General features: G+C 42.8%; 2 protein-coding genes across 2 annotated transcripts; both read left to right on the plus strand.

Moving 5' to 3' along the window:
• Window positions 1-33: 33 nt before the first annotated feature.
• VTP01DRAFT_1595 (uncharacterized protein) lies at window positions 34-8732 on the plus strand (the record flags this gene model as incomplete). Its single annotated transcript, XM_069379962.1, has 35 exons — window positions 34-162; window positions 220-357; window positions 434-493; window positions 574-649; window positions 713-800; window positions 862-928; window positions 986-1025; window positions 1085-1166; window positions 1220-1592; window positions 1647-1785; window positions 1844-2173; window positions 2235-2756; window positions 2810-2888; window positions 2942-3103; window positions 3159-3274; window positions 3331-3447; window positions 3511-3647; window positions 3699-3902; window positions 3962-4117; window positions 4171-4275; window positions 4329-4575; window positions 4635-4885; window positions 4945-5610; window positions 5666-5994; window positions 6051-6291; window positions 6349-6559; window positions 6616-6827; window positions 6890-6991; window positions 7043-7123; window positions 7185-7500; window positions 7555-7631; window positions 7693-7753; window positions 7816-8193; window positions 8251-8558; window positions 8622-8732. 35 exons carry the CDS (start codon window positions 34-36, stop codon window positions 8730-8732), a joined length of 6711 nt encoding a protein of 2236 aa, XP_069238019.1.
• Window positions 8733-9626: 894 nt separating this feature from the next.
• On the plus strand, window positions 9627-11508 carry VTP01DRAFT_1596 (uncharacterized protein; the record flags this gene model as incomplete). The annotated part of the gene is made up of 8 exons (XM_069379963.1): window positions 9627-9736; window positions 9855-10015; window positions 10122-10168; window positions 10289-10412; window positions 10589-10844; window positions 10949-11108; window positions 11166-11197; window positions 11256-11508. The coding sequence occupies 8 exons, from the start codon at window positions 9627-9629 to the stop codon at window positions 11506-11508; spliced, it is 1143 nt and encodes a 380-aa protein (XP_069238020.1).
• Window positions 11509-11550: the final 42 nt, after the last annotated feature.

The raw sequence follows: 11550 nt of genomic DNA on the forward strand, positions 1-11550 counted from the left end.
GCGATGGTGCTCCGACGTTGAAAAGTTCAGCGGATGTTGCATGATGCCAGTCGTTGGGCCCGCTTTGGCAGAACAATGTACCTGGAGCAGATTTGTCCTGGCCAAGTCAATCCCGGCTTCCACGCGCTCACCACATTTACTTGGAAGGCTGTTCGCTACATTGTAAATATCTTTCACATCTCTACGCATGTCGCTGCATGACTTATATGAATATAACAGGTGTATGCAAGCGGATATAAAGTGATTCTCTTTGCCGATCCTGCCATACTCGTGCAACAGATCAATGTTCCACTCGAGCTATCTCTGGAGAATAGCAGCGCTGCTACAGCTGTCGCTGGAAACACGCGAACCGGCCAGGTATAGCGGTCGATTTTACGAATACAAGGATGCGATCCGATTGTATTGATGATATATATTGACGACGACGTTTTAGTTGGCTGTAGCTTGCTGGGAACACGTGGCAATCTTCAAAGCCGAAATCGACGAGAAAGTAGTAAGGATACAAAAATATATATAGAGTTTAGAGTTGGAACAGCAGACTAAAGTCTGCTGTTTAACCCACGCGTGTGACAGGACTATTGTTTGTGGAAACTAGATGATGCAATAAAGCTGGATACAACAGCCAACTGTCTGGATTGGAGCGAAAACGGTACTATTGCCAGTGACAGAACTTGATTCCTCATAGCATTTGGGCTCAATAAGGATGTCTTAGGTTCGCTGCTGGTTGCTGGTCACAACATCTCTGTATGGCGACCGAAAGAAGGATCCTTTCCAAAGTTCCAGAAAATTTGGCAGATACGGTACAAATAGTTCTGGAGACCGTTTCATTCTCTTAGTCTCATTCACACCTTACATTCACAGTCCTGCTACGGATATCATCATGGCAAAATTTGAGCCTCATTCAGACATGTTTATAACTGCCGGAAAAGTATGATTTGATCAGTATCTAGGATTTGAATATTCAAGTAACATTATGTAAATTTAGAACGACCATCTTGTTACATTGTGGTACAAGCAGAGCGCAGGTATAATCATGCTTCGATGTCTAATGCAAGTCTGCTTTGCTCAATCTCCCTCGTTGCAGATGCGAAATATAGCTTTCTATACCTCCATCATCCGAAACCGGTTACGTACTTTGTATGGCGAAAGCTATATGGTAGTCAAAGGTACGATTTACAGATAACAATGCATCATTTGATCTTCTCATGTTTCTATGTAGACCCGATTGCGCGTTGTTTACAATGGCACGCGATGGCATCGGCCGTTTTTGGCGCCCTATAGATTCCGAAAAACCGCACATGCTTCACATGTGTGCTGTGATAGATCCGAGCCAGTCCCTTGTCACTGCCGATCTTTCCTCGTCCGAAAATGGAAGCGCACATATTCGTGAACATCATAGCGATGACTTTACACCCATCCATTACATAGGATGTGATGAAATTGGCAGCTCAATTTATACTCAGTTTCGACATCATTCCAGGAATGATAAGCTGGATCATCGACTGCACCGAGTTCGCGACATGATACACGATACGCCGGACCTGCTATTCAGAATACAACCTGATGGATCTCTTACCCTATGGGGTGTACAGGTATGATGTACACAACATTGTGTGACTTAGAATGTGGTACTTAGCACATTGAAGTATTTGGACATGTCACCTAGACGAATACCTCGGGTATTTGTGGTGTTACGTGTCGCGCAGGCGATAGATACTGCAGATATCCCATTCTTTCTCAACCCTGTAAACGTTCTTCACGACTTTGGTCACATACAATCCGCATGTACGTGTTTGATGATCATGCCGAGGGACTTTTAGATGCATACTTATGGCGACGACAGCTATTATCAAACCAGCAGAGCTATCTCTTATAACGCGCAATCCAGAGGGACAATTGCGATGCTACGGGTTGAATTTGGTTGATTTTCTGGATACAGCATGCTTTTCACCTCGTCTACATTTCAAATACTCTTGGCTTGGTCACAAGTATCCCATTAAATCCGTTAATCGAAGTCAAGGAGGAAGTCTTTGCACGATTGGGGCGGATGGTCTTGTAAATCTGTGGAAATATGGTTCAGTTCACAATGCAAATCAGGCTTGGTCAAGACTCGATACCATTTGCTCATTGACTTCCGAGCAGCCACCTTTGTTGGCTATACCGTTGGAGCAAGGTTGTATCCTGTCCTATTTCCTACGAACGGAGATGCTAATATGAGACGTTTTACATTGCAGATAAGCATGTTGCTATCTATGACGGAAACGAAATGCGCGTATACCACTGTGAAGAAGGCGATTGTTGCATGCATGATTACATTGTATGCGAAAATGGCTGCAGCACATTCAGCTCTTTGCATACTTTCAACATTGATACCGACGATGACAAATTGTATTATCTACTTGCTATTTCGTCTTCTACAAAGCAAGTATATACATGGCAGCTTATTATCGAAAACGATGTGGTCATACGTGTTGAATATCGAGGATTGCAGCAGTTCGACTGGGCGGACGCACCCAGCTCAGTGTTTATAGCCGATCGATGGTCTAGCAACACTGCATCAACTGCACTTTACAACCTATCATACACTTCAGACGATATTGTTTCGGCTACGATAGCGATCGGTTCAAAAATTATATGCTACGATGTCCGATTCCAAGCAGACGACGAAACATTACAATGGAGAGAATTATTCACTTTTGATACGGAAATGGATGATATCCAGAAAATTCGGTTCATGCACAATGCATTTGCTATCGGTCAGTAGCTTGGAATTGCTTCCGTAGCGTTGTCTGACAGGTCGTTCTTCCAGTTTCCGAAAATAAGCTTTTAATATCATCAAGCATACAAAGTGGACATCCTCCGAGCATGCACAAGAGCGTACAATTCGAGTAAGTAAATGATGGGATTTTGCTACCGACTTTGCCGCTAAGACATTATCAAGTTCCAAAATTGCAGACATTGCCTGGAACTTATCGTCCGATGGGCAGTATCTGTTAGCGGTTGCATTTTCCAGAAAAGTTTCAATATACGGCGAGAAACGGGATACAAATACGGCGGAAGATTTGAATTTATGGATCCCTTACATTGAATTCGATGTGCAGAGGTAAAATGTCCAATGCCTAATATGTAATAGGATGGCTAACATAATTGGAGTATAGTCTAGAGGATATTGCTGGTCTTTGCTGGATAGACTACGGCGTCTTAGCAGTTGCTGCAGGCAGCGACTTGAGATGCTATCTTAAATGGCTCTCTCCCGATGATCACCTTTATGAAAGTAAGTTTCTCATATATCGTCGCTGAAAATATCCAACATTTATTTCGCAACTCTAGAATCCGCACTGGATCTTCAGATGGAACCTATGTCCAATATTTTCGATGTGGCCTATGAATTCAACGGTGCGCTGCCTCTATATCATCCAAATCATCTAATTCATTACTTGATGTGGGGTAAATCCTGTTCATTCTGAGCGGAAAGAAGGCCATTTTGCTTAACAGCTATTTTCCCTCCAGGGAAGATTGACCTTATCAATGCTGTACTGCAGTCGCTGTATCAAGTCCTGAAGCGCATAGTAGACGATGAACACGTCCTTGTCGGTGGTATACCTCCTTTAAGCATATCCGCTGTTCTCAAGCTCCAAGATGAAGAGGTAATATATCTACTTAGCGTAAATCGTGCATCGTCTGACATTTCTATTTAGGAGTCTTCAAATATCAGATCACAACAGTATGATGCATTATTCGATGAAGAACAGGCAATTCAGGATGACGATGAAGATGATACGAGACCCTTGGCTGCTTCTGAAACACAATATCTTACCGAATGCCTAAAATCCCACCAGCTGCCTTCTCTTTCAGAGAACGAAAGAATGCATTTATTAGCCATGATAGATACGTTTGTAGAGGTGAATACGACGTACGAGGTCATATTCTTCCAAGCGTCTAATTTCGATTTTTCGTTCAGATCTCACATCAACGGGAGTCGTTAGACGAAAATGGCGCTCGATTCACTGCGTTGATTGAGAATCACTATCATTTGAAAGCTATCCTACCACCTGAGGATTATCGTAACGAATTGATGCCTCAAGATTTTGTCTGGGCATTGCACAGTCAATCTCAGGTTAGTATAGGACTCATCCATCCCAAGTTCGTAAACTAATTGATAATGCAAAGGATCTACTTCTCGAACGCTGCATACGGCTCTGCGGTGGAAAGTTATTGTGGAAAGATGCAAGGGAGCTCGGTATATTCTTATGGCTTCAAAAGCAAGATGCGGTGGTAAGTACAATTATGTGTACAATAATCTTTACAATATGCTCATTGGATTCTAGATTGAGCAAATGACGAGCATTGCCCGAAACACATATCTTTCCAAGGAAGTTAAAGATCCTATTGATTGTACCCTTTATTATTTGGCTTTACGGAAAAAGACAATTCTCCAGACACTCTGGCGTTCTGCAACACATCACAAGGAACAAGGTGCTATGCTCAGATTTCTGGCAAACGATTTCAGTCAACCAAGATGGCAAACCGCTGCTGCGAAAAATGCATTTGCTCTTCTAGGAAAACAACGATACGGTATGAGAAGCGTACGAGATACTGTTGCTTTTTCCTCTAATACGTACATGTATACTTAGAATACGCCGCGGCATTCTTTTTGCTGGCGGACAGGCTTAAAGACTCTGTCAATGTTATCTTGAAGAACCTTAAGGATTATCAGCTGGCAATCGCCGTTTGCCGTGTATATGACGGTGATTCAAGTCCGTTGCTGAAAGAAATCCTGCGAAACACAGTGCTGCCTCAAGCTATCGAAAACAAAGATCGATGGTTGATTAGCATATCGTATTGGTTGCTTGACGATCTGGAGGAGTCTATCCGCTCGTTAATCGTATGTTTCTGATTGCTCGAGGTCAGCGGTAACTTGCTAACAACGTTGATAATTTTCAGGTCCCTCTTTCTGACATTACCAATGCATCCCATGGAGTCTCCGATTCTGCGGCAAGCGTTACCGACCCAAATCTGTTCATTCTTTACGAAGATCTGAAGCGTAAAGGTCTCTATCACAAGCAAAAAAATATCAAGCTAGACGTCAAGTTGGAATACACATTCTCTCTGAATGTCAGCAGAGCATATCAGAAGCTTGGTTGTCCAATGCTCGCACTGTATATCCTTAAGCGCTACAAACCCAAGCGAGCAATCATGAATGGCGTGACGAATGGAATAGGCGCAGAAAATACTGATCTGCTTGCAGAAATGAATGAAGCGCCAAAGGAGCACAGGGCTGCAGATCTGTTTGCGGATGAACCCCAGGTGCATAGGGCCGCCGATCTCTTTGCAGAAGAACCGACACAAACACACAGAGCTGCAGACTTGTTTGCGGATACCCCTGGACAAACACATAGGGCTCTTGATATATTTGCAGATGAGCCAGAAGTTAGCCGTTCTGCCGATCTGTTTGCACACAGTTCTGATATAGGCAAAGGCAGCGATCTGTTTGCAAATGAGTCACTGTTTAGTGAGAAAGAGCCTACCCATCTGTCGGAGGCCGAGCCGGTTGAAGAAGACAAATCGCTTGCGGTTTTCAAGGGATTGTCAGTGATACGATTGCTTCAGGTAATATTTATTTATCACTCCCAGTACTTAAAAGATGGTGCTTAACATATATTAGACCGTTTTCCACACTGCTTCTGCTATATACGACAGTGCGCTAGTCAACGACAATTTCTATCGAGATACTGTAACTAAAAGAAAGCAAGACCTGATTTCGCTCGGTGAATCGATGCAGATACCACGCGCAACTATGGAGAAACTGATGATGGAAAAGAGCATCGAAGCCGATATTTTTGGGCTATATTTGCGCATTGAACCGGCAGCCGATGATCAAGATAATCTCTTTTGGACAGCGTTCAAAAATGGCTGCTTCCAAGTATTCAACATGGCTTTGAGCCACCAAGAATTTAACTTTTCCAGTCTTGTGTTTATCGAAAACTGGGCAGAGTAAGATCACTGCGCGCTGAAATGGATTCACATCGAAATTCTCACATTCTAAATAGGCGAGTGTTGACTACCTTCAATTTATGGAGTCCTGTTTGCGAGAGAAATGGCTGCTCGTTAGAATCACAGGAACTGCTTCTTTATGCTTACATTTCTTTGCTGCTTGTCGTTTTGAAGCAAAGACATCTTGAGAAATCCTGGAATCTACTTGCTAATTTGCGAGCTTTCCTGGATTCGCTGACGTCTCTCAAAGATATTGAAGAAATCGTCAGGAAAGCTGTTAGCTCGGAAGCCAAGATGGTGGGTATATGCCTCTGCTTATCTGAGATCATGCTGTTAACTATTTCTGCGCTGCAGCAAACGAATTTAGATTCGGATGAATTTGAAGCTTTCTCTGATGACGATAGTCTTTTCGGTTACAACATGGAGGAAGAAGTCTACCGTCCCCATTTGGATTTCAAGGATAAAGCTCCGGGCTCTCAGTTGCTGGAGAATGCATCTTTACATTATGCTCTTTCGCAGCTCGAGGGATATATGCAGAGTTCTGAAAAAAGAACTACACTGAGCAGTAAGTGTAGCTGATAACGAATGAGAAAGATCAAGAATGCTAAATTTTCTTTGTAGCGGAATTGGTTCAATTTATCTGGACATTTATCCTTGACGCGATAGCTTATCGAGCATACAAACTCAAGGTTACGTGCATGCACGACCTAGGAGAGGAGATTGATGGCCGCATGGTTGTGAAGCAGTTCAAAACTTTACGACAGAAGAAATATTGGCGCTCTTTGAAGACATTACGCGTTCCAGAACGGCTGTTACCCTTTGTCAACTTTTCGGTGAGCAAAATTTGCAAAGCCTTTCCGCTACATCCTTTACACTAAACTTTTGAGGTCACCAGCCTCCTGAAATAAACATACTAGCGTCAGATGAAACGGAACAGCAGCAACCTCAGCTTATATATAGCACACCAACAACGGTTCACGCATTTGCTATCAATTCTGCAAGTTTCATTAAGCGAGTTTGAAAGATGATATGCTAAACTATACTATAGGATTGTCCAGATACTGTGGCAGTTTGCATGAAGACCGAAATCCAGGAGATTGACTTGACATCTGCACGACCTTATGGTCCGGTATGTCACATCCAAAATATGATTTTCACGGTGGATTGGCTGACAGTATACTTCCTTGTAGCCTCCCACAGGATACTCTGATAATCACGTACAAGCAAAATCATATTATCAGAATTCTGACAGTTACCCAGACACTGAAGAAGAGGATGAAACAAGATTGTCAGATGCAGAAACAGAGGCGTCAGGCCATACTAGCAAGCATTCGCTGTTACATCATCACAAAAATCATCAACATCTATATGCTCACGTACACGGAAAAACTCCTCTGGAAACGTCTCCAGCCAGCGGTCGAATTCATCCCGAGGAGCATTCAAAAGGACAACAAAACTCGAATATTGATACGCTCCATGAAAGTTTGAGGAGATCATTGGGTATTAGTAAGTGATTCGTTACTTGAATACAACCAACAGCGATATTTAAAGTTGTCAAAGGAAAAGAAGGTAGTCTAACTTCGGACTCATCACGGTCACCAGCAGCAGCGAGCTCAGCAGACTCGATGGCAGAAATGGCAAGTAGTAATCAATTTTTGAACTGAGAATATCTGATTTGATTGCTCATTCTGGCATTAGGTGACGCTGAAGCGTTCAATATCAGCAACATGCGCCGAAGCACATCCTCATTTTCCATTCTGTAAGTTGACTCACGAGTTATTTCGCTAAGGTTATGCGATTCTAAAATGGTTTTCAATGTAGATATCACGGGATGTGAAATACCCAACAATAACTCACCGAGTGCCATTTTATGGCAGTATGGACAAGAACGAGAGATTGCGAAATATTATGGTTGCCGTGGTAAAGCAACCAGAATACATTTTGAACCTTTTGGACAAAAGTTTGGAGCAGGCGATACAAACGGCGGACTTGCATTTTGGCGTTTTGACTCGCATGCTCATTCGGATAGACCGTATTACACACTGCAGTCTTGCCACTCGAAAGCTACGAGGGACTTTGCATTCTTGGATTCCAGCAGTGTGGTCGGCACGGCAGGCACCTCAAACGCCATGAGCCGCAAAAAGGACCATGTATGCGTATGGGACACTCTGCTTCCACCCTCAAAAGCAATGATTTTCTGTAAGTGTAATCTACAGGCAAGGAATGCATACAATCCACTAAACTTTTCATGGCTAGCACTGTTTGCGCATGATTCTGGCGCTTATGCCATTGCATACAACTCAAACAATAAGTTGCTGTTTACGGCCGGCAAGCGCGGCGAGATTGCTATTTCAGATTTGCGTCAGCGAGCGGTTATGCATACATTTAGCGCACATCAGTCGCGAATACGCTCCATATCTATTGATCCCGAGCATAACATGTTCGTGACAGGCTCGGTGGATGGCGAGTTAAAGATATGGGACTTGAGTACGTACAAGCAGCAGGCCAGCTATGATACCCAACCACGCAATCGCTTCCTCGGCGCAGGCTTCCAAGCGTTCCCCGTAAGTACAGAGCAGAGTATACCTCTTCATGATTCTATTTGTAAATATTAATATCCCTTGTAGCTGAAAGCCTATGGGGTAACTCAAATCCAAATTGTTGAAAATTGTTTATATTCTGCGGGACCCGCCGGTATTGTTCGATGCAATATTGGCAGATCTTCGTCGCTAATATAATAATAAATAGAAGCTTTTTCTGCAGAGATGGTCTCTAACATTATATTCTTCTCTTTTTCTATCTATTGTTAAACTAAGTTGGTACATAGATTTCCCTACACAACCGTTCAGGAATTGAATGCACCCTGCAAAGCGACACATGTAAGGTTCATTGGACCTCCAGGGTAGGGGTTGGTGGTTGTTGATGGACGATGATCTGATTTCTGAGCACTGTATCCATATAAAGTTATCTGCAGAAGACCCGGGTACTATTATGCATATTGTTTACCTCTACATACGCCGTTGCTTCATACATATCTGCATGCCTGAAATCGAAGTTAAAGAAAACTTATGCATCCGATCTAGATCATTTAATTACTAGTCTAAAGAATCAACAGAAGGAATCCTGTTGCGGTCAAAAGATTGAGCCACGTCGGTTTTTGAAGCAAACCCCCACCACTGTACTTGAATCTTCATGTCTTCCAGGGACAAATGTTGTGTAAAGAATCAATAGAGCATTTATATGCAATTGTCCGCGGAATTTAGCTGAAGCACCACCTCCCTACTACCACCAAAATGCCAACAAGGTATCGAGAGTAAGTCGCGCAGACCGACACCGCTTATTGTTGAAATACGAATACTGTAAATATCGTATTTGAAGAAGACGCATAAGAACCATATACATGGCTATTTGAGAGTATGAGCTGGTCATAAAGAATTAACGCTCTGAGCCGCACGAGGAGTGTGTAAAGTGCAATTACGCATGGGGAAGACAAGAAGTTGGCGGGGACCGGGCCTGTGCACAATGCATCCCTTTCCGCCGAACCTTTCGCTGCTCTGTCTGCCGCATATTAACCCCCCGAAAGTTTCTTTTCTTCTTTTCCTTTGCTTGTTTCCATTCGCTTTTTTCCAGACATGACACAACCACTTATGGTCGATATCACGGTTGATAGCGCGAAAAACAGAACATGTGCTGCAAAGATTGATAAATTTCCTTCCATCTCAGCACCACGTAACGTGGAAAGGTACTGTAGACGATGCGCTTGCTACTAGCAGAGCCACAATGAAAAATTCAAGTCTCTGTGCGAAAGCCAACATTTATTTGAAATATATATATATATATATATATTGGTACACATGTAGTAGGTGCGATTACTATGGATTTAAGCAGCCGACACAGTGGATCAGTCTTGAGGAATTTATACAGTTTGAACGACAATATCAGCCTGTACTCGACTGGCAGACAAGACGATGGAATCTGATGTTAACTGAACAAGGCTGGCCACCATTAGAGTCGCCAAAATGTAAGATGATACCTCGGAAGAGGAGAAGGAGGAGAGACTATCAACACACACGCATACATCAACGGCTGCGTCATGCATTAACCTGCTAACTATTACCTATTTTTAGTAAAGCTGTATGTGCGCAAAGGCATACCACGCTGTCATCGAGCGGAGGCAGGTATCATTTCCATTTTGTATTCCCGGAACAAAAAAAAAGTGTGCAAACCGGTATCCCCGCCTCCTGCTATCACGGCTTTGTATCAGACGACAACTAATCATCTCGTACAATGATAGGCTTGGATGCGTTACAGCGGCGCGAAAAAGTACATGGAAGAGAACAAAGGATTATACGCTAGCTTGTTGAAGCTAGCGGAAAATCTTGGTGAACACAATGAGCACAGTGAAATCATCGATTGCGGTGAGTAAGGGTTTAATTAAACAACTTTTTTTTTATCTCCCTTCAAAGGAGAAAACAAGTGCGAAGGAGGTTCGGGGGTGGGGTGGGAATGGTTTTGGTAAATGCTGGCCACGTATCGCATGAAATAATAATATCACTAATCAATTCGCATACATGTCATTATGTATCGCTCACAGACCTTCACCGTACGTTCCCGGACAATGCATACTTTGAGTGCACTGTCAAAGAAGACACAACCGTGGACCCTGGATCGAATCCGAGATTGTCTGCGCTGCGCCGAATTCTTTTAGCATTCAGTCTATGTGCTCCGCATATAGGATACTGTCAATCACTCAACTACCTAGCAGGAATATTCCTGCTGGTAATCCAAGACGAGGAGTCAGCATTCTGGATGCTAGTGACGACTATTCAGGATTTTTTTCCAGAGGATATGTACGACGCGACCATGGAAGGCGCTCGTATCGATCAGACAATGAAAGTTTACTGATATTATCCCACGTCTTCTGATATTCTTAACTGATATCCATCTTCTTTAGACTGATGATGCTCGTGTACGAGCGATTACCAGATATTTGGACCAAACTATCCGGTGACAAAAACTTCTGGGAATGCATTGATCTCAACAGTTTACCAAATATGACACTTATCACAAACCATTGGTTCTTAACACTATTTATCAATGTATTACCGATCGAGGTATGTGTCTCTTTCAAGCATGTTGATAATGACTATATTTATAAATTTTTACATTAGACTGCACTTCGGATATGGGATTGTTTCTTCATGTAAGGAGTTTGCTGGAAGATGATTGTTGCATATCAATGCTGTAACATATTGTTTCAGTGAAGGAAGCAATGTGCTTTTCAAAGTTGCGTTGACAATCATCCAAATGAACGAGCAAGCTATTCTCGCGCTACAGGACCCCGCTGACATTTTCCCAAAACTTACAACAATGCCAAAACGGTTGCTAGATTGCCACAGATTTATCGATCGCGTATTCTCAAATGATATAGGAAAAGATATTACGACAACAGAAATAGAAAGGCATCGTGTATTATTCCGGGAGCGAAGCAAACAACAAAACCATAAAGCATGAAAGCAGTTTACATCATAGCAAAATTTGTTATTACTTTTTTTT

This window comes from Rhizomucor pusillus (assembly GCF_041956525.1).
Source record: "Rhizomucor pusillus strain CBS 183.67 unplaced genomic scaffold VTP01scaffold_11, whole genome shotgun sequence".
NCBI lineage: Eukaryota > Fungi > Mucoromycota > Mucoromycetes > Mucorales > Lichtheimiaceae > Rhizomucor > Rhizomucor pusillus.